The sequence below is a fragment of the Cornus florida genome, unplaced genomic scaffold (assembly GCF_030987335.1).
Source record: "Cornus florida cultivar Cherokee Brave unplaced genomic scaffold, ASM3098733v1 CherokeeBrave_3.0.0_Hap2_Chr06, whole genome shotgun sequence".
NCBI classification, from domain to species: Eukaryota; Viridiplantae; Streptophyta; class Magnoliopsida; order Cornales; family Cornaceae; genus Cornus; species Cornus florida.
Genome location: NW_026775576.1, coordinates 63191958 through 63213713, shown reverse-complemented (window position 1 = coordinate 63213713; position 21756 = coordinate 63191958). Strand labels below are relative to the sequence as shown.

General features: G+C 34.3%; 1 protein-coding gene across 1 annotated transcript; it reads left to right on the top strand.

Moving 5' to 3' along the window:
* Positions 1-5372: 5372 nt before the first annotated feature.
* Positions 5373-20917, top strand: LOC132311725 (AT-hook motif nuclear-localized protein 14). Its single transcript, XM_059809787.1, has 6 exons — positions 5373-5864; positions 8963-9015; positions 15777-15908; positions 19673-19825; positions 20262-20562; positions 20648-20917. The coding sequence occupies exons 1-6, from the start codon at positions 5441-5443 to the stop codon at positions 20695-20697; spliced, it is 1113 nt and encodes a 370-aa protein (XP_059665770.1). The 5' UTR covers positions 5373-5440; the 3' UTR covers positions 20698-20917.
* The last annotated feature ends 839 nt before the right edge of the window (positions 20918-21756 follow it).

The following is a 21756-nucleotide window of genomic DNA, read 5'->3' as shown; positions in this document are numbered from 1 at the left end:
TGAACTAATCCATCCCTAGTATACCACCATCCCATACTGGTGCATACTATATACCAAACAGTCCAAATAATTAATGCAGTAAATAATAAATTAAACATCAATTAATCTAATCTAAGCATAAGAATTTTTAGATAACCAACTATGCTTAATACACTGCTGAAACATGATTAAAACTATCAAATCATGCAGAGAAACAAGATTGTTAAATACCAGTAAGCAATTTAAAATTAACGATTCAATGCTCAACATGCAGGTTTTTTGTTTAGCTTCATGTTGTTCCATTCCTCAGTATATTAATTCAATCACGCTTCCAAGTATTTCTATATGTCCAAAACAATTATTTAGACCATTTATTTCAATTTAAACAACTTAAGAATACCCCAAACGGCCAAACAGAACTCAAACCCCGGAAAAATAACAAAACTGGAGAATGAGCCACCTCCCTCCCCTTGGTGAAGTCGGCTCTCCCCCATGGGGAGCCGGCTCTACCCCTTGTGGAGCCGGTTCTCCCCTTGTGAGAGCCGGCTCTCTCATCCCTAGAGCCGGCTTTCTCATTTGGAGAGCCGGCTCTCTCCCTTTGAGAGCCGTAAATCGATTCTGTTCATCTTCTTCGCCTCCGGCGATGTGCCGAACCCTCTGTACTATTTTAATAAGATTTCTAGGGTTCAATCTATGTCCCAAATTAATTATAAGAAGTTATCATACATCACCGACATGAATTTAAAATAAGTTTATAATCAATGAAAACAAATCAAGAACATCTATCAACCATAAAACAGTTTAATTCAATGCAGTTAAATTCAATTCAAGCATGCTTAAAAGATCAATTTTTTAACGTCAATTAAACCCTGGAGACTACCTAGGCATGCACAGAACACAGGTCTAAGGGAATGAGTTAGAATAGGAACTTGCCTTCGGTTTCAGTTTTGAAACCTTAAACCGTCTTCTCTAATAATTCCGACGACCTTAATTACTTTCACCGACCACTGTTGCTCCTGGTTCAACCCACGAGCAAGCTTCAATTACCCCTCTTTGGTTCAGCCCTTGTCCCTAGCCAAACCCTAACTTTCCTCTCTCTGTTTTTCTCTCAAAACTCTCTCTGTGTTCGTGAAACTGAATAGGTTTTCTTAACCCTAGGCAGACGTATACTGTTATATTTATAGGCTTCAATCATAAACCTAATTCTAATTATATTACGAACCAAAAAACTCAAATAGTTGGCCACCACGAGACAACATAAAAGAATACAAAACCCTGAACTATAATACATATATTATGAAAATAATACTAATTCAATTTAAACCTTAAAATAATTCCACATAAGTATATAATTAAATTAAAACAATTAAACAAATAAACAACCAATTAAACAAATAGGCAAATAATTCAATTAAGTAATTAAACAACTAAACAAATAAACAAATAACTCAATTAATCAAATAAAAATGCAATAAAACCCTTAATTAAAATACCGAGACTATCCTTTAAAAATTAGGGGTATTACAACATGGTCCACCTCTCCTACACTTGAGTTATGGCATTCTCATTTGGGTTATACGTCATTATCTCGTGTCAAAACCCTTGCATTTGCGGGTTTGTTAGGTCAGGTTAAACTTGAGTCTCTTGATTATATTTCATGTCAGTTGGGTAAACAACCTGCCTTACCATTTAATAAAAGCGAGTCTTTTGCTTCTGCTCTATTTGATCTTTATTTATTTTGATGTTTGGGGACTTTCGCCTTTATCTAATATGGGAGGATCACGATATTTTGTTATTTTTGTTGATGATTTTTCACGATTCACATGAATTTTTTTAATGAAAAATCGTTCTGAATTACTTAAAATATTTCATGATTTTACTCAAATGATTGCAACTCAGTTTTCCAAACCAATCAAAATGTTTCGGTCCGATAATGCTCAAGAATACCGACAAAAAGAATTTTTAAAAATTCTTCAACATTACGGTACAATATTTCACATTTCTTATACTGGCATATCTCAACAGAATGGTCGAGCTAAACATAAACTTCGACATATTTTAGATGTAACTCGTTCACTCACTCTTTTTGCTTCTATGCCTTTATCTTTTTGGGATGAAGCATCTCTTACTGCTGTTTATACCATGAATCGTGTTCCTACACCACTTTTACAAAATTAAACACCCTATAACGTCTCTATGGAAAACTTCCCGACTATAATCATCTTAAAGACTTTGGGTGTGCCTGTTTTGTTCTTCTTCAACCTCATGAGCGAAATAAGTTACAACCACGTTCTCAACTTTGTTGTTTTCTTGGCTATGAAATTGAACAAAAGGGGTATAGATGTTATGATCTTATTGATAAACGCCTAAGAATTTCTCGTCATGTCATTTTTTAGGAGCATAAACTGTTTCATACATTATCTTAGATTGTGGTTGCTCGATCTAGCACAGAAGTTGAATATAGGACGCTTGCTGATACTACTTCTGAGCTTCTATGGTTGTGTTGGCTCCTTCAAGACATGAGAGTTTCTTCATCCACTGCCACTATTATCTATTGTGATAATAAGAGTGCAATCTAGATTGCACATAATGAAATTTTTCATGAGCACATTAAACAAATTGAGATTAATTGTCATTTTGTTCGTCATCATCTTCTTCAAAAGACCTTACATTTGCGGTCCATCATTTCACATGATCAGATCGCTGATGTTTTCACTAAATCACTTCCACCATGCCGCTTTCAAGATCTTATTTCCAAACTCAAAATGGTTTTATTCAATCTACCTTAATTTTGAGGGGGGCTGTTAGAATATATTGTAGAATATATTATTAATATATTGTAGAATATATTCTAACCATGTATAGATTTACCATATAGGGTTTAGGTTTTTTGCTCTCCACACATCTCGTCACCTATATAGACCCATGTGTATCTTCATATGCCATACATCAATACAATATTCAGTTTCTCTCTTTTATATTTAACAGTATTAATGGTATTGATTTGTATGGGGATAGTAGAAAATCAAGTGATTCAATTGAATGAAATAATATAACAACTGAAGTTTAGTCGCCTATAACGAAACTAAGATTGAAGAACAAAAAAACTGGTAAAAATCTAAGAAAAATCTAAGAAAATAATTAACTTGTGTAAAGTTGAAGAAGTTTTCATTTTTCAACTTGTGACTCATGGATTTGTAAGAAAATAACAAATCTGATTCAACAAAGTTTTGCCAAGGTAAACAAGTTGAAGATAAAAACAGTGAACTTTCTACTTGTACATGGTGTAGTATAAATATTACAGCAAATTTAAGTTTGTCAATAACTTGGTCAAGAACTAAAGCTTCTTCATTCATGGATTTGACGAATAATGGATCCCATATGCATGACTTGCTTTGGGATGGGCTCTTGGCACGATATATAGCTAGTAGTTGCTCAAATATAAAAGTTAAAGTAGTTCATGATTTATCTCCAAACAAGTTTTTGGAGAATTCACAAGAGAGCTCTGAAAGTTTGTTCAAAGTTATTTTTGTCAAAGCTTATTGTGCTTTGATTGAGTATGGAAAAAAAAGAAAAATGTATGGAAGGCTTTATAGTTTACTCTAATTCATAATTGATCGTGGTAAATGTTATAAGGGGATGTTTGTCCCACATCGGATCTGGATGAAAGAGTGATTGGGTATAAATGGTAAGGGTGACAAAATTTGACACGATCCGCCAATACGACTCGAATACAACACGAGTTAAGCAGGTTTGGGTTGATCTTAAATAGGTTTGGGTCGTAAATGAGTCGACACGATTAATCCGTTTATTAAATAGTGTCGTGTTTGTCATAAACAAATTTATATTTAAGTTCTAAAATAATTGTCTAAACTTGTGTGTTATAATTTATTCTTTTATAGACTAAAGATTATTTAGTAATTTGGTTGGATTGAAACTTTTATTTTTCTAGTATTTATTGTTTGATTGAGTATTATTTAAAATTTAAATAATATAATACTTTGTCTTAGTAAATAGGTCATTAAACGGGTTGCACGTGTAACGTTACACGTTTAATAAACAGGTCAGGTTAGTGTTGAGAATTCCTGACACGATTATTAAACGGGTCGTGTTCGTGTTGAGTTGTTTAGTATAATAATTTTAGATCGACATGATATAATTATGACTCGCGAACACGAATTGTCACCCTTAATAAATGGGTGGATATGTAGGACTACACAATAATTTAAGTTTTTTTAGTAAATGGGCAAGCGCCCACCCGTTGCAGTTGGTATCAGAGTCAAATCCAATCATTGATCCGGTGCCACGCCAAGTGCCCTGCCCGAAAGACATCCGGGTGAGTCACTTTGGATAGGTAGGGTGGCCGACCGCAACGAGGGCATTACGAGTTCGGGTGAGGGAGAATGTTTCAAGGGGATATTTGTCCCACATTGAATCCGGATGGGAGAGTAGTTGGGTATAAATAGACGGGTATAAAATATTATCTAACAATCTAAATTTTTAGATAAATAGACAGGTATTCACTCATTACACTTAAATTAGTTCAAACTCGAGGGTTAGTTTTCTTCAAATGATTTATGGTCTTTGAAAAGATTAATGCAAATAGAGTTTTAAAAAATGTTTAGTAAAGTTACGAAGATATCATGGAAATAGTAAAAATTGTTACTAATACTTTGTGAGTAGCTTAAAAGTCAACCTAAAAAAAATCGAGTATCTAGAGAAAATCAAGTGTCACTAATAGCTATCTTATAAAAGGTGTAGTCCTCTGCTATGAATTAATATAATTTTAAAATATTATCAGTTTATAACAATTTTTCATATATTTTTTAATTTTTCTGCAGAAATTTAAACTCCGAAAGTGATTAGAGTACTTCTTACTATTATAAAAAGTTTTTTTTTTTTTTTTTTTAAATTGTAAAAGAAACGGGAAATCATACAAACTTTCGGAAAAAAAAAACACTCTATTTTGGTTCCGTGTCTCTTTTTTTTTTTTTATTAATGCTTCTCAGTCATAAAGTTTTGGAATTTTTTTTTTTTTTTTCTTAACAAGATTCTTGACAATTTTAGAAAATTTTTAAATTTCTGTATATTTCGTTTTAAAAGGATAGAAAAAAAGTCAATAACATTGTATTTGGTAGCAAATAATTTCTTAAAATTTGAACTAATTTTTTTTTTTAATTTTAATTTTAAAAAAATATATATTTTAATGATAAAGCAAACACGGATTTGATGCTCCGAAAAGTCACATGGGTCAAGAGGCAAAAGAAGTGGCGTTTCAAAGTTCCAAGTCAATTAAAATTAGGGGTCGAATCACTACACGAATACCAATCAAACGGATGAGAAACCACCACCTCAAAAATAAAATAAACTAAACTTAATCCAAAAACAAATCAATTCAAAAAAATCGAAAAAAAAAAAAAAAAAATTCAACCATTCAACATTCTCTCTCTACTTCTCTCTCATGGAACCGAATGAAAGTGGACTGAGCTCTTACTACCACCAACAGCACCACCCTCCACAACCACCACACCCTCAACACCTCCAGATTCCCGCCACCGCCACCACCGCCTCCGCCGCCACTACTGCTGCCGCCACTTCCCCCACTAATGGAATTTTGCCCAACACCGACAGGGCGCCTCACATGGTGTACCCTCACTCCGTTCCCTCGGCGGTGTCGACGCCGTTAGAGATCGGCCGGAGGAAGAGAGGGAGACCCAGAAAGTACGGGACGCCGGAGCAAGCGGCGGCGGCCAAGAGACTGTCGTCGTCATCGGCGTCTCTGTCTTCGATGCCAATTTCGCCGCCGAAGAAGAAAGACCAGTCCTTTGGGGCTGGTGGTGGTGCTTCTTCTTCGTCTTCCAAAAAAACCCAATTGGCTGCTCTGGGTGGGTCTCTCTAAAAGCCCTTCAAATTTTTCACTGATTTTTATGCAAATTTTCTGAATGCCAGTCTATATATATATATATTTGTAATCTTTGTTTGCATGGAACAATTGGGTAGGCATTGTTAACTAGACCACTCTTAGGGATTGTTGTAAGCATTATGTGATGGAGTTTGTGGAGTGGCAAAAACTTTGGTTGAATTCAAGAGGGTTTTGGTGAAATTGTGTTTGCATGTAACAATTGGAGAGGAATTGGGTATGAAACCTTTAGTTTTATATTGTAATTTTATGTTTGATATCAACTTGATTCTACAAGCATTTATCTTTGTGAAACCAATTTTATTATATCACTTCTGTGCCAAGTTATTTTATTTTATTTTTATTTTTGAAGGGTTTGGTGTATGTGTTTAGATGGAACAATTACCTTTGCATAGTTGATATGCCAATGATCGAAGTTTGTTAGGTTTCATTACTATTTTTGATATTACTACGTTTTTCTGACTTGGTTTTGCCACATAATATTTTACTCTTTATATTCGCACTGCCAATTTTCCAAATTTGTTACCCTTGGTGGATACCTGAATATTATCTTTTCGAATTTATTTAATTCAGCACGATATATTAAGCAATTTTTATTTGTATGTACCAGTGGGAGAAGTTTATTATGTTCCTAAAACCCTTCAATTTGTTATGCACTGCTCTGCCTAGTTTCACGTTTTGATATGTATTTGCTTGTTACAGTTAAATATGTATAGTTGATGTGTGCGGTTTATTCCTTAGCTATAGTGGTTGTATTCTGTAATGTTTTTCAATCGATGTATGCAACTTGTTTCTGCTAGCATTGTTGTCATTCCACTTTCAATTTGTATAACATTGAATTACTTGGTTAGACTTCATGGGGTTCTGAAACATTTTGTGCTGAATTTCTTGAATTGAAGATCGTACATAAGGCAGTTGAGTATGCATGGAAAAGTTGGTGAAGCATTGCATATCTCTTTCTTTGTTTCTAATTAAATAGTTATTTTGGGAAAAAATGAAAAATCTTCTCCAATGTTTGTTCCAACTTGGTCATATAGGCTTCACCTTCATGCCCTGTTTTGTTTGAGGGACAAAAAAATAGAAGGCAATAAGGATGGGGAAGGCATGCCTAGGGAAAGGGAGAGGTTTTTCTATACTTTTTGTTTTGTTATACATGAATCAAAGGAGGAATGAACGAAATGTGTGTTTCGTGGTCTTACTATTATAGTCGTATATTCTAAAAGGTTGGTGGTGGTTTGAAGGCAAAAATGTAAAAATGGTGAATTCCTTAGGGAGAAAATAATACGGTAGGTCTGGAGGAAAGGCCCTTCTATCCTTTCTTCCCTTTCCTTATGTTCCCTTTTCTCAACAAAAAGCCTATGTATCCCTTCCTTTATTTGAAAGGCAAAGTATCCCTTGTTGCTTCTCTCCCTTTCCTTCTTTCTCCTCTTCCTTTCAATTAAATGGGCCATTGTGAAAGTTCTCACTAAATGCCATTTATGGAGTGCAATTTCTTGAAATTAGGATAATTCGTTGCATTTGTGTTGACATGATTTATTCAAAGAATCAATGTGTTCAAGCTCTTTAAGTAACACACTTTCAGAGGGAGATGTTTTTTTAGTTGTCTCATTTATGGTGAACATAATGCTGCTGTAAGCAGTGACATTGAAGGGTTCTGTTTCATTTCCAGACCATTATCTGGTCCTGTATCCTTTGGTATTGATTTGGTTATTTGTATTTTTGTTCAATTTCGTCAAAGTTAATAATGAGGGGAAGAAGTAGAATAGAAGAGAGAAAGGAAAAGAAACAAAATAGAAAGAAGCCTGGAAAAAATGTCCAGGATGATGTTCGCTATGTATCAATCAATATATCAATGTCATTTTTTCCATGACCTTGATATATCTTTTTCTTTTAATCAAGACTATCCACAATTTTGTTTATTTTTATTTCTTTTTTGCAGAATTTCTGAAACAATAGTGATATATTGTGATATATCCATAATTTTGAGATTATGATATAGTCATTTTATTAATATTATATTCCTTTGAAATGAGAGAAAGACCTGAGGTGTTATTGATCCCACTAGGTAGCTCTTGATGTGTTTTCGAAATGCTTAGGAATTTTTCTTTTTAAACCTTCACAGTTTTTCCTACAGTTTTGCTGAAAATTTTGAATTTAAGAGGGTGGTGCATGTAGCAATCAGGGAAGCTTTATGTTAGACTTTATACCTAAGTTACAACTTTATCATTAACTGAGAACATTCCAAGTTACATGACTGCTGCACTCATCCATATACCATAGTCAATAATTTATAATGTATCTTGAAGAATACAATGCATCTTATGCAATTATAAATACTAAGGCCAATGTATGACATGTTTTGTACCAATAAATCTCATTTATAAAAAATAAATAAAATGTATGTTGAATATGCAAGGAAAAATTGAATTTTAGGGCACAAAATGCCAGCTCCTCCTACTGTTCTGGATCAATTACATGATTTTTTTTTTTTTGGGGCATTTTGCTATATATAAAGTCATATCTTCAGTTAAACTACATTCTTTCATTTTTCAGTATTATCTTAACCTATATTATTTTCTTCTCCTATCATTACCTTCAATGTGACCACGATACTCTTCCTCACTGGTGCGCTTATTGGTATTTGTTGCACTTGGCTAAACCATATTAATCAATTTATCTTATTTTATCTATAATGGTGCTAGTTCAATTGTTTCAACAATGTATTCATAAATGAATGTTATATCTAGTGTGATGATAAGATGAAGGCATATGTCCTGTGGTCTTGCAAGCTGCTCTTTAATGCTTCAGAGTTCTAAGCTTATTCTCGATTGAGAATAGCTGTCCACTTATATTTTCTATTTTCTACATTTGGAATACTTTTGTTGCAATTAAATTTTGTACATATTATTTTCTTTAAAATACATATTTTATGGCATAAGACTTCTCTTTAGCTTCTTTCTTATTTTGAAACAGTAATATCTGAGTTCCTATCAGTTTATTGTATGTGTTAGTTACATACTTGAATACTTACTTGGTGCTTTCACTTCTACTTGCTTGATGCAGGCAATGCAGGACAAGGTTTTATACCGCATATTATTGCTGTAGCCGCGGGAGAAGTATGCTTTTCACGTTCTTTATTTACTGTTAAAAGCATCTAGTTTATATTAATTCTAAGTATGTCATTAAACTTGACTTGTTTGCCAGATAAAATTCTCCAAAACTCTGTGAATATGTTTTTCATTTTGGACATATTATAATTGGCCTTTTTCTTTGTGTTTCTTAATGCTGGATTTCTTGGTTAATGAGAAAGCATTTATAGTATATGTAGTTATTTGACCATCTCCTAATATTGTTTATAGTGATGAGATTAAACCCATCTCATAATAAATTTCTTGTTATTATCACTGAGCATTTCTTGGACATGCTATCCTATATGGCTTTTGATTGTTGCCCTGAATTTGACGGCTTAATTAATTTTTATTGTTCTTCCCTTGTCCCTTTCTTCATCATTTATAACACATTTCAGATTTTAAGTAATTGTAGAGTATATGAAAAGATGACTCAAATTATCATTGAAGTTGCTGACTGCTACATATTTCACATTAGTTTCTGAAAAGGTTAAGGCTTAGTGTAACTCATCACTCCTTTCTTTTTCATGGATTCTTGAGTGCATTGAATTTTGCAAAATATGATAAGAGGGTATTTGAATCTAAATTTATTTGTGGGACACTTACACTCATCTGTTTATCCTTAAAAAAGAATCATGGTAATATTCTTCTTCCTTCATCATAATATTGGCTGTCAACCAGGAGTTGTTAACGGAAATATTTTGGTTATTGATGATGTTATTATCCAGGCTACCCTTTGTTCATTTAGAAGATGTTACAGCATGGTCTTTTACATGAAGAATGCCAAAATTTTATTTCCGTTGCTTAATACATTCTAGGACCTTAAATTGATAATAAGTTGTTTCCTAATATAAAGAATTAGAGGCTAACATTTGCAGTATAAATATTTTGACCTGGTTTATTATAAATTTGCCTTCCTATTGTTTTACATGACACAAAATTGATATTCTTATACAAAGAAAGAAATTCTTTTTCCTTTTTCTTATTAATGAAGTTTTTCTTTGGCCTTTGTTTATTTAAGAAAGGTTCAATGGTGTGAATTATGAGGAATTGCCTTGAAATTGATATAAGTTCAATTTTTATGGTTGGATCTTGGCAAGATTAAGCAGGAAAGAGTATCATTCTGTTTGAGATGCTTGATGATATCATAAAGTGTATAACTAAAATATACTCAAATAAGAAAAAACAAAATCCAATATTCAGTATCATTAATGACTACTATATAAAAATGCTTTTTTTTTTTTTTTTTTTTTTTTTTAACATCATAGTTCACAATTATAGTTTTATGGCTTGTATTAAAAAAAGATACGAAGACATTTCCTTATAAATGATTATGCAACAAATGTTGCCCTTCAGGCTATAGGTATGCGTCTCCAACTCTAAAGATCTAACTGGCTAACTATTTAAAATTTCTACATTCAACTACGGAAAATATATATATATTTGTTTGGTTTTAACAAATATATTTGTTTGATACTAAACAGCTTCGTAACTATGTTACATGGACTCCGGTACATGTGTTAGGTGTGGGTGCATATCCAAGCCCATGTCTAATCCCAAATAGAATGACACGGACATTGCAAAATATTTGTATTTTTTAATTGAATTTTATTTTTCATTGTACAATAATGTCAGATAGTGTTCAATACATGCATTTCACTCATTTGAAGCAATATATTAAAATAAAATTATTGGATATCCTTTATAGTTGCATTTCCAACTATAAGAGTTGAACACACATCTCATACCCATGTATGAGTATTGTGTGTCTGACACATATACTTAACTTACTTTTGAAGGGTTCATGTAGCATAGCTTCATAGATATAGTTAATTAACTTTGGACATTATTGATTCATATCATTGCATATGCTCAATGCATCGTTGGTATCATCTACTTCGACAGATTATTTTCCTCCTCTTAGTCTTGGCTGAAAGTTGTTACACGCTTTTTAGAAGAAAAATAATATCTCAACTGCAAGAACCTCATGTCCACTTTTATTATGATAATTAATTTACTCTCTTTGTAACCTTTTCCATTTGCTGAGAAATGTGACGGGTTTCTTAACCTTCTAAAAAGGAGATGTGACTTCTGTAATTTTAGAGGGTTGCACACCATACATATCATGAGCTCTTATCCACTAATTTTTTTGTTCAAGTTGAAAATGTTGCAGCTTAATGACCTCTTATATTTACTAAATTTCTTTCTTTTTATCATAGCTTGGTAGCAAAGAAATTGAAAGATTAGAATGTGATTCATTTATAAACTATTATATATGGTTTCATGGGACCAAGTCCCGAGGCAGAAAATAAGGTGGTTAAAGTATTAGGCCAATGTAAGCTTCTGATTAGTGATTGCTTGGAAACTTGTTGTAATGTTGTGCTCTATCATTGGATGAAATGTAATCTTCTATTCTACGTTCCAAAGTTTGTGCAGCTGGCATCTTGTGCTTCTTGGCTTTGGATTGCTCCCTCTGGTGGTGATGTCTAGAATTTTATTTTGGTTTAGAGGGAAAAAAGGTGATAAAACTAATTTTCAAGAAGACAGTTCTGCTCATCTTCTTGACTTCTTGTTCTTCACTTTGTCCTACACATTTTCTATCTAGTTGGATTGTTTGGAACTTGGAGATTCTCTGGACAGCCTGTTGAACTTCACTTGGCACATTGAAGTCTACAGGGCAATTCTGTGGGATCATTTCTTATCTGGCCCATTTAATCAGCTTTCTCCTTCTTACACAAGCTTTATCACAGGTGGTTTTAGACCCTAAATGCATAAAGTTCTCCTTAAGTTCCTTAAAATCCTGTAGTGAATGTGGGGCTGTATTAAGAAGTCTCAAGTAGCGATTGAATGTTTGCGCGGGAATGAGATCAGATATCTATTTTCATGAAATCCAATATGTTTCCACTATCTTTGGGGCTAGTAAATCTTCTTAGATCATAAGGTTGAACATCCAAATTGTTAATTCAAGCTTTTTTTGTTGTCGGCCAAATCTTATCAAACTTTCCTGTGGGAGTCAGAATTGAGATCCTCACCCCTCACCCAACCACCACCATCAAAATGTGGCCTGAGAGTGATCCATAATTCTATACATCCCTACCTGCAATAAAGATTTCTTTAGGGGAAAGAAACTTAAGGTCAAAAAACTTAAGATTTTGCATAATTCTATAAAGATTTTGCATCCAAAGCTCAAAAAACTTAAGATCTCTTAGATCTAGACTGGTGAAGGAGAAGTAGAAGTGAAAATGAGATGCAAAAAACCAAGAAATTGTTCATCTCTTCTTGCATTTCAGTTTTTCAGAGCCAGAGATGCAGTCAAAATGCTTTGTCAGAGGCCTTTTTCTTGTGATTATCTCTGCTAGAGCTCTAAAATCATTGTCGGAACTATATCGAAGCTCTTCTGGTTCACTTATTGAGACCTAGTTATTTTTTTTTTCTTTTTTTTTTTTTTTTTTTTCAAATATGGTTTTTTCCTTTGGTGAAGACGCTGAAGAGAAAATATACTCTCTCTCTCTCACTCGTATTGCAAGGCAAATGAAGTGAGAATCTGTTCAGCCTATTTCTTTCATCTTTTTACAGAATAAAAATTATAATTTTACCCTTAGTTTTGTAATTACAACATTATATCATAAAAATACTTCTTGTAATTGCCTAGTAATTTATGTTTTTCTTTCACTTGTACTCTTCTTAATTTATTTTTTGATACTTACACTAATTTCAATGACTCTTCAACATTTTAGTCGTGTCCCGTATCCCAAATTTTAGAGATTAGAAGTATCCGATCTTCATAAATTGAATCCTTTCTTCTATATAGTATATATTAATGAAAAATTATCAAATTTTTTCTTATGAGTTTTGACTATGTAATAGAAACATGGGTTGCTTATACATATTGATACACTAATGGGTAATCATAAAATTAAAATAACAATGTTATTTGTGTAGTGTCCAAGTACCCATATCTAATCATTACCCAATCATACAAAGCAATACACTCATTAATTTATTAATATGTCCACACACACACACTAAACCTTAAATAATAACAACTTAGAATTCATGTATAGGCATTGTTTTTGAAAAAAAATCATTATAACCCATATTTATTGATTTTGGTATAAAAAGTTGCGTGTCGGTGCATTTTAGGTGCTACATGCGAGGTGCGAAAAAGTCCACACCCGTGATAACTAATTTTGTTATGTTACGTCAGATAGGGCCCCGTGTCCGTTACGCCTTGTCTGTGTCCACTTCAACAGCCGTGTCCTTGTCATTGAACTATAATTTGAAATGGCATGCTTCTATAATGTGGTCCTTTTCTAAATGGGGTTCCAGAAATTGTATTTACTCTTCCATGGTTGGGTTAACGGATGTTAAAATATTTCTTTATTTTGGTTACTATTTTTCCAATGTTCAGCTTATTCTTCTTTGGTGTTATATCTTCTTTGGTATTATATATGAAGTTTTTTTTCCGCTGAATTTATATGCATGAAGTTTCACTTGTATGTATTAGATATCTGTATCAGTATTACTTCTTCTTGAGGGCACTTTTTGTTATTTTTATTTCCTCTCTCTTTCTATAGAATTTCATCGTAATAAGAAAAAATGAGTTGAAGTGAAAAAAAAATTATTTAAAATTTGACTCATGTTCAGGTGAATTTATCTTGTGCTGATATTGAAAATTGTTGAATTTATTTAAAATTTGTCTCGCGTTCCCCTCTCGAATGCCTTTTTTTATGTTATTTTTACTTATCAAAAAAAAAAATTTGTTGAATTGATTGATAGATCCAATATTTATATGTTGTGTTTGTTACTCTCCCTGTGTTTTTGGGTTTGCTTAAGGGAACTATAGAGTATTTGTGCCTAGATAGTTTGATTGTTTCTACCTTATACTCAGAAAGTCATGTTGTTTTAATTTTTTGTTGAAGCATGGTTCCCATTCATTGCTACAACAACAAGCGTTTTTCCCAACTACTTGGGGTTGGCTACACGAATCATATGTTTCCATTCTGAATGTCTTCTTTGCACTTAAAGTCATGTGGACTATGTCACTCTTCCTAACTGGTGCATTTAACGGTCTTCTTTGCACATATCCAAACCATCTTAATCGATTTTCTCTCATTTTATCTCCAATTTGTGCTACTGCTACCCCAACCATCTCCCGAATGTGCTCATTTATAATTCTATCTTTTCTAGTCTTACTGCAAATCCAACTCAACATTTGCATTTTCGCTATAGTCTCTTATGCATATGTTGTTTTCTAGTTGCCCAACATTCTGTCCCATAAAGTATGGCTGGTCCCCATTCATTGCTACACCTTGGCCTAATTTAATATTGTTGTGTTACATGGATCTTTAGTTCCACCAAGTTTACCCATTTCGACAAGTCGTGGGTATAAGTATAAACTATGTGCCTGATGCACAAATCCAAATTAAAGAAACTGAATTCTGTACATTAGATGTTGTAGAAGAAAAAATCAATTTTGACGAGAAGATTTCTTGCTTGCTGGGATGGATGGAAACTCCTTTTTTCTGACATCCCTTTTAGTTAAATTTTAATTTTTATATATCCTTGAAATAATAATATCATGCAGTACACAATCACATAAGGTATTTTTATGCACAAGTCATGTCTATGTCTTTGCATCCACCTTCTGGACGTTTTAAGCCAAATCCCTTTGTACTAAGATTTGGTATTCAGGGAGGTCCAACCATAGTTATTATATGCTCAATGCACACTATGGCACAGAGGTCTCCTAGAGCCTAGGCGTAAGGTGTGAGCATGATTTAAGTGAGGCACTTGTATAATAAAAATGAATATTAAATATAAATAAAGGAATTTTTCAGCATATCAACCCGATAAATTAGCTAAATCAAAAGTTTTTTGAAATGTAACTTTTGACATAAAAACTTGGAGGATCGTGAAAATCAATTCGCATAAATCCTTTAGAATCTTAGATATATATATATGCTTTACTTAATTCAAATGCCACAAAAAATTGTGCAACATTAATAATAATGATTATGTAGATTTTAAACATAAATAAGAATTTAGAATCAAGCACTAGACGCGATTACCGTATGAGCTCATGAATTCATCAAATATATGATAATATAATCCATTAATAATGACCTGATGTGATGTAGAATATTTAAATTCCTGTTCATTTAAAAAGAAAAACAAAAACAAAATGAATGATAAAAATAAATAAGATGAATTCCTTTTACTTTCTTTTTCTCTTGGCTTTGGTGCTCTGTTGTTGTCTGGAAGTGGTTATTCCAGAGTTTCCTTTTGTATGTTTGTTGTGTAGACGGGTTGTATCTCCGTTTTCTTTGTTTTTCGTTTTGTTTACTGAAGTTCACCTAGGAAAAAATAAATAAATAAGATGAATGCTCTTTTGAGCTTGTAGACTACTAAAAAACAAATCTCAGGACTTTATGTGACCCTAACTGAACGGGCTTGGCTTGTAGTATTTTGAGGCACTCTAGATGAGCCTCGACAAGCCTAGGGCATTTTTGGAGACTAGGCATGCCTTTAACAATTATGGGTCTGAGTTTTCTATTTATATCCACACCTAATACACTACTCACGTCCATGGAACATAATAAATATAAATTCATGTCTGCTCTGAGTAGTGGATATAACAGCCAGAGTGGTTTCTTTTCTTCTTCTGAATAGTATTAGTTTCGACTTCTTTTTTTTTTTTTTGGTTGTAATTGTGACCCTCTTACTCGATATATGGATGCATCTGACAGGACGTCTCTCAGAAAATTATGGTATTTATGCAACAAAGCAAGCGCGAAATATGTATTCTGTCAGCATCAGGTTCCATCTCTAATCCGTCTCTACGCCAACCAGCAACATCTGGAGGCAACATTACGTATGAGGTAGAAAGTTTATGAATTCTTTTGCACAAAACTTTCATCAGATTGATGCAAAATTGGGGGGAAAAAAAACAAAGAAGAGTTGCATTCTTTTTTTCTTCTTCTTCTTCTTGAAATGCCTTGGGCTTCTTCTTAATTGTGATATGTTAATTCTTACTTATCAAAAAAAAAAAAATTGTGATATGTTAATTCTTCAGTTATTAATTGTTGCTTCTTTTTTTCTTCTTCTTGAAATGCCTTAGGCTTCATCTTAATTGTAATATGTTAATTCTTCAGTTATTAATTGTTGCTTCCTTTTCCCTAAAAATACTCTGTTTGTGATTATGTGATAGGTAAAGTTGTAATATTTCTCTTAAGACATTTCCTTTCTGATTTCTGGTCTTCATCATCTCTTAATATGAAAATCATGTCATTTTCATAATTCTTAGTAATAATAGTATGTATGACTGCTGGTTCAAGAGCCATCATTTCAGCCAACTCGGCTATCCATGTGGATTAACGGTATGGTAAATATTGGAAAATATATCTTTGGTTGATTACTGGGCTATTTGGACTATGGATGGCTCGTGTTGAAAAGTTGATTGTGTTTTCTGTATAGTTTGAAATGAAGTGTTATTAGCATTGAAATCTGACTTCTCATTTTCTTTATAATTACTAGTCAAAAATAATTTCAGTTTAACATACCAAAAATGATTTCATTGTGTTTTATGGTTTGGAATGTGTCCTCTTTGTTATCATTTCCTTTCAATGAGTCTATGTTAGTAGTAAGGCTATGTTGGTGTTCAATAAACGGCCTCATTTCTAGGTTGTGCTGCTATTATGGTAATACCTCCATGTTAAGTTACCAACTTATGTGTTCAAATTCTATTGTAAAAGACTATAGAATCCATTTCCAAAACAAAAACAAAAAGGAAAAAGAAAAGAAGTACGACATTTATACTCGTAAAAAATGATCAACTTTTTATATTCCTTGGCATGTGAGCACTAGCTTATAGCATGGGACATTACCAAAATGCTAGTAGAATAAAATTATGAAATGCGTTCATTTTTTGAAATTTTTTTTTTTGATAAGTAAAAATATATTAGAAAAACGTTCAAAAGGGGAACGTGTCCCTAATACAAGAATAAAAAAGGTCTAAGGACCAATGGAATCCAAGAGATCAAAGAAATCATCAATCGAGGAGCATGCACTTCCTCTTACATAATAGAACAGAGAACGAAGAATATGAATTTTTAAAGTAGCTAAAGACGATTATTTTCCTTCAAAGGATCTGTTATTCCTCTCACGCCACAAGCACCACCACACACAATGTGGAACAATCTTCCAATAATCCCGAGCTTGTTCTTTGACAGGACACCTTTTCCAAGCGTTAATTAATTGAGAGGAGTGCTTAGGCATTACCCAAAAAAGGCCAAACATGCTAAAAATAAAACTCCAACAATCAAACGCCACAGGACAATGCAAAAGAATGTGGTCCACGGATTCACTTTCAGCTTTACATAAACAACACCAACTAACAATAATGTTGCCTCTCTTTCTCAAATTGTCCAATGTCAAAATCTTCCCCAATGTGGCAGTCCAAAGACAGACTTCCAAGGGAACTCAGGACCAACGAAATTGGACAAACAGATGAACATAGAGCGGACACCATACCGACCATGAGCTAAAAGGAACCCACAAAATATCATCACACCCTCTGCCAACAACCTTCTGTCTATACAACGTATCCAAAAAAACACAAGCTTACTCCATTTCACAATCCTGAAAGGGCCGCCTAAACCGCACATCCCACGTAACTCCATTGTTATCAAGTTGATAACAATCAATTACGTAAACATACTTATTGGCTGCAATACTGTAAAGCCTAGGAAAGGAGTGAGACAAAAACTGATCGCCACACCAAAGGTCCTCCCAAAAACGAACATGTCTGCCATCACAAACTTTGAATATAATATGTGTGGAGAAAACATCCCAACCCTCTGAATGAATTTCCACACACCAACGCCTCCCGTAATAGTGACTGGAAGAGATGACCAGCCCCCACTCTCCTCACCAAAACGACACGAGACAACTCTTCTCCACTGACGATGGCGTTCCCTTCCAAATCTCCATAACCACTTTCCCAAGAGAGCACGATTAAAAGGAACAATTTTTCGAATGCCTAACCCACCTAACCTCAACGGTTGGCAGACTTGATCCCAATTGACAAGATGATACTTAAACTCCTCTCCCTTTCCACCCCAGAGAAAATTCCTCTGAATTTTTTCAATCATTTCAGCAACAGAGCATGGAATTTGAAACAAAGATAAAAAAATAGGTAGGAAGGGATGAGAGAGTACTCTTAATGAGTGTGACTATCCCCCTCTTAGATAGATACTGCTTTTTCCATCCTGCTAATCTTTTCTCATATCTATTAATCACTGGATCCCAATTCCCAACTCAAGTAGAAGAAACTCCCAAAGGCAATCCTAAGTAAGGAAGAGGAAAAGAACCAAGTCCACATCCTAAAACAGCAGCTAAGGGGGAAATATCTGGAACATCCCCCACTGGTACAAGTACACTCTTTCCGACATTAATCTTTAGCCCAGAAATCGCTTGGAAGCAAGCGAGAGTGCACCTCAGGTATTTGAGTTGAGAAACTTCAGCATCACAAAATACCAAAGTATCATCAGCGAATAATAAATGGGAAATCTGCATCTGATGTTCAACATCTCTGCCAACTCTGAACCCCCTGATGTAACCCAAATCTTCCGCTTTTCTCATTAACCTGCTCAAACCTTCCATGACAATGAGGAAAAGAAAAGACGATAATGGATCTCCTTGTCGTAGACCATGCGAGCTAGCAAAAAAACCCGCAGGTGAACCATTCACAAGAACAGAAAACATAACTGACGAGATACAAGTTTCAATCCATTTTATTCATCTATCACCAAACCCTATTCTCCGAAGCAGATACAGAACAAACTTCCAATTAACATGATCATAAGCTTTCTCAATATCAAGCTTACACAAAACGCCAGGAACGCCACTAATCTAGAGTCTAACACATTCCCCAGCAATAAGAACAGAATCCAAAATCTGCCTTCCACCAACAAAAGCATTTTGTGATTCTGAAATGAGACCATCCAAAACATTACTCATCCTCGAGACAAGAATGTTCAGGAATTAAAAAAGACTGACTGCTGATGACCACTAAAAAGATTCATAGAATGCTGACGTGCCATTTATATAACTTTATCTGGTAAATTTTCGTAAGGAAGTCATGCTTGATCTTTATTGGTCAGGCCATAGTGGGCGATTGTTAAAATGTGCGTGAGGCTTATTTTAACAAATCTTTATTGGTCAGGTTATCTGGGTTATTAATTAAGGCAATTAACTTATTTGAATAAACAAATAGGAACTGTCATGAGATCTTCTTTCTAACAAAGCTTTGAGAAAAGAGTAAATTGACTTATTTAAATACCCAAATTATCATATTGGTTTATTTTTAGTTCTGTTAAAAATGAAGTCTTCAACATTCATGGGGTGCCTAAATTCCAGAAAATTAAAAAGAAAAGGAAAACAAATAGAACTAAATGGCAGGTGTCCTATCAGAATGTGGATATTTTTATGAAAATACTGGTTTGTTATTTGCTTAGATGTCGTCGCTTTGACATTGTTACTGTGACCCAACTGGATGACTTGAAAGTTGATATGTAGCTTTGTCCTCTAAAAAACAAGTTTTGTGATTGATAAGATAGTTGTTTTGTGCTTATTCTGATTTCAGGGAGTGTTTGACATCCTAACACTGTCTGGATCTTATGTCCGTACTGAGCTTGGAGGAAGAACGGGTGGACTCAGCGTATGTCTTTCCAATCCTGATGGCCAAATTATTGGAGGTGGAGTTGGTGGACCCATGAAGGCTGCAGGCCCAGTTCAGGTAGCATTTAAATTGTAATATTTGTTGGACAAAAATATGCTGTAAGAACTAGGGGACAGCAATCTTCATATGCTGACGACGTGGTTCTGGTGTGGCGGGCGGGTGTGAGAGTGAAAGAGAGCTAAGCACACCATTCTCTGATTCGCGAACCCTTAGTGTCAGTAACAATAAAGTATACAGAGAATACTTGACACATGCAGAGAGAGAGAGAGAGAGGAACTGACTACCTTTTGTAATTTGGGGGACCACTAATGTTACTAATTAATGTGTGTTTTAAACCAGAATGATTTCCTTTCTATTTTACTTGTAAAAATAGTGAGATTTTAGACGTAGAGAGATAAAAGAAGAGCGAGAAAGGCGAAAATAGAGAAATGTAAAAGAAATAGAAGAAAGGTTACTTCTATATCCATGCCTTACTAGTTGATTGTGTCCCCAGGTTATAGTTGGTACGTTTGTAATCGACAACAAGAAGGATATGACTGCTGGTGTAAAAGGTGATGCTTCTGCTAGCAAGTTCCCATCACCAGTTGGTGGAACATCAGTTTCAAGTGTTAGCTTCCAATCTGCAGTTGATTCTGGAAGAATCCCACTCCGGGGTAATGCTGATGATCAAAGTATGGGTGGTGGTCAGTATATAATGCAACCTAGGACCATGGCAGTAACGCCTTCACAGTCAATTGATTGGAGAGGTTCCGGTGGCACAGATGGTAGAGGCAATGCCAGTTACGAATTAGCAGGTATAAATTCCCTTGTCTGTGTTTTCGTTTTTTGTGTGTGTGTAGAGTGAGAGAGAGACTGAAGTGGGGAAATTCTCTTTTGCAGGAAGAACGAATCACGGAGTTCACGAATCTCCAGAAAATGGGGACTATTAGCAGATTAACGCTAGGGATTGGTCTTGCGACTTTGGATATGCTTTTGTGTCGAAGGTTTCTATATACTAGAGGTTCTTTTGTAAGGGCACGTAGATGTACAACTCCTTCCATCATCTGGAGTGTAATTTGATACTGTACAGGTTACTGACAGTTTTTCATTTTTTTTGGCAGCTGATACTGTTTCACTATGCATCACATATTAGCAATGGTTTCCTCTGTACTATCTGTGCATTGCTGTGGATTATCTTATCACTTTAGGTTGGATGTTTATGCAGGAAAGATGGATAGTGCTTGTTTATGTATGAGGAGATGAAAAGTAGTAGTATTATCTGGTAATGAATGTTTCTCATGTGACTTGAAAATCATTGTCACCGGCAATCTTGGGATGACACAGTACTGCGACGTGAGTCCTCACTCCTTAAGACCTGTGTCTTAAATTGGGATGACTGCTTTCTCAGAATTTCTTCTTCTTCAAGAAGTGAGTTCCCTGATTGCAGTATTTTCTTTCTCAACCATGGAGTTGCCTTGTATCGGTAAACGTGCCGCCCTGAACACCTGCTCTTTCAACCACTTGTATTCAATGGATCAAAATCCTCTCCGGTGAGGGGAACCGTGGTCCCATACCCTATTAATTGGAGCTCGCGTTATATTATAGTGGTCGTGAAAGTTTGAAATTTGTTATTTTTTTCTTCCCGGTGCATTTCTAAAGCAATCAGCTTATGAAAGAAAAATAAAATCAGTAAGAAGGGAAAACATAGTGCTAGTTGAAGTTAAAAAAAAAAAAAGAAAAGAAAAAAGCTTAAACACCCACAACTCAATCTCAAATAAAGGGAGAGGTAAAAAACAAACTGCTGAATAAGGTTGCCCTAGCAAAGATTTAATTTTAGCCTTTCACGTAAACATAAGAGTTAGAATTCTGTCTAGCAGCAGAATTAAAATACTAAAATGACAAAGGAGCAAGCTAAAATGACAAAGGAGCAAGCGCATGACTCGTTAAATAGAAGCATAATGACAAAAATATCTCAACTAAGCTTAAGGCTAACATAACTATTCGATAAA

What these genes read in the sequence shown, in the direction of transcription:
- LOC132311725 (XM_059809787.1), top strand. Translation starts at nt 5,441, where the DNA reads ATGGAACCGAATGAAAGTGGACTGAGCTCTTACTACCACCAACAGCAC. An exon ending in GAGGCAACATTACGTATGAG is followed by an intron (nt 15,909 to 19,672) that starts GTAGAAAGTTTA and finishes TTCTGATTTCAG; the next exon opens with GGAGTGTTTGACATCCTAAC. An exon ending in AGGCTGCAGGCCCAGTTCAG is followed by an intron (nt 19,826 to 20,261) that starts GTAGCATTTAAA and finishes TTGTGTCCCCAG; the next exon opens with GTTATAGTTGGTACGTTTGT.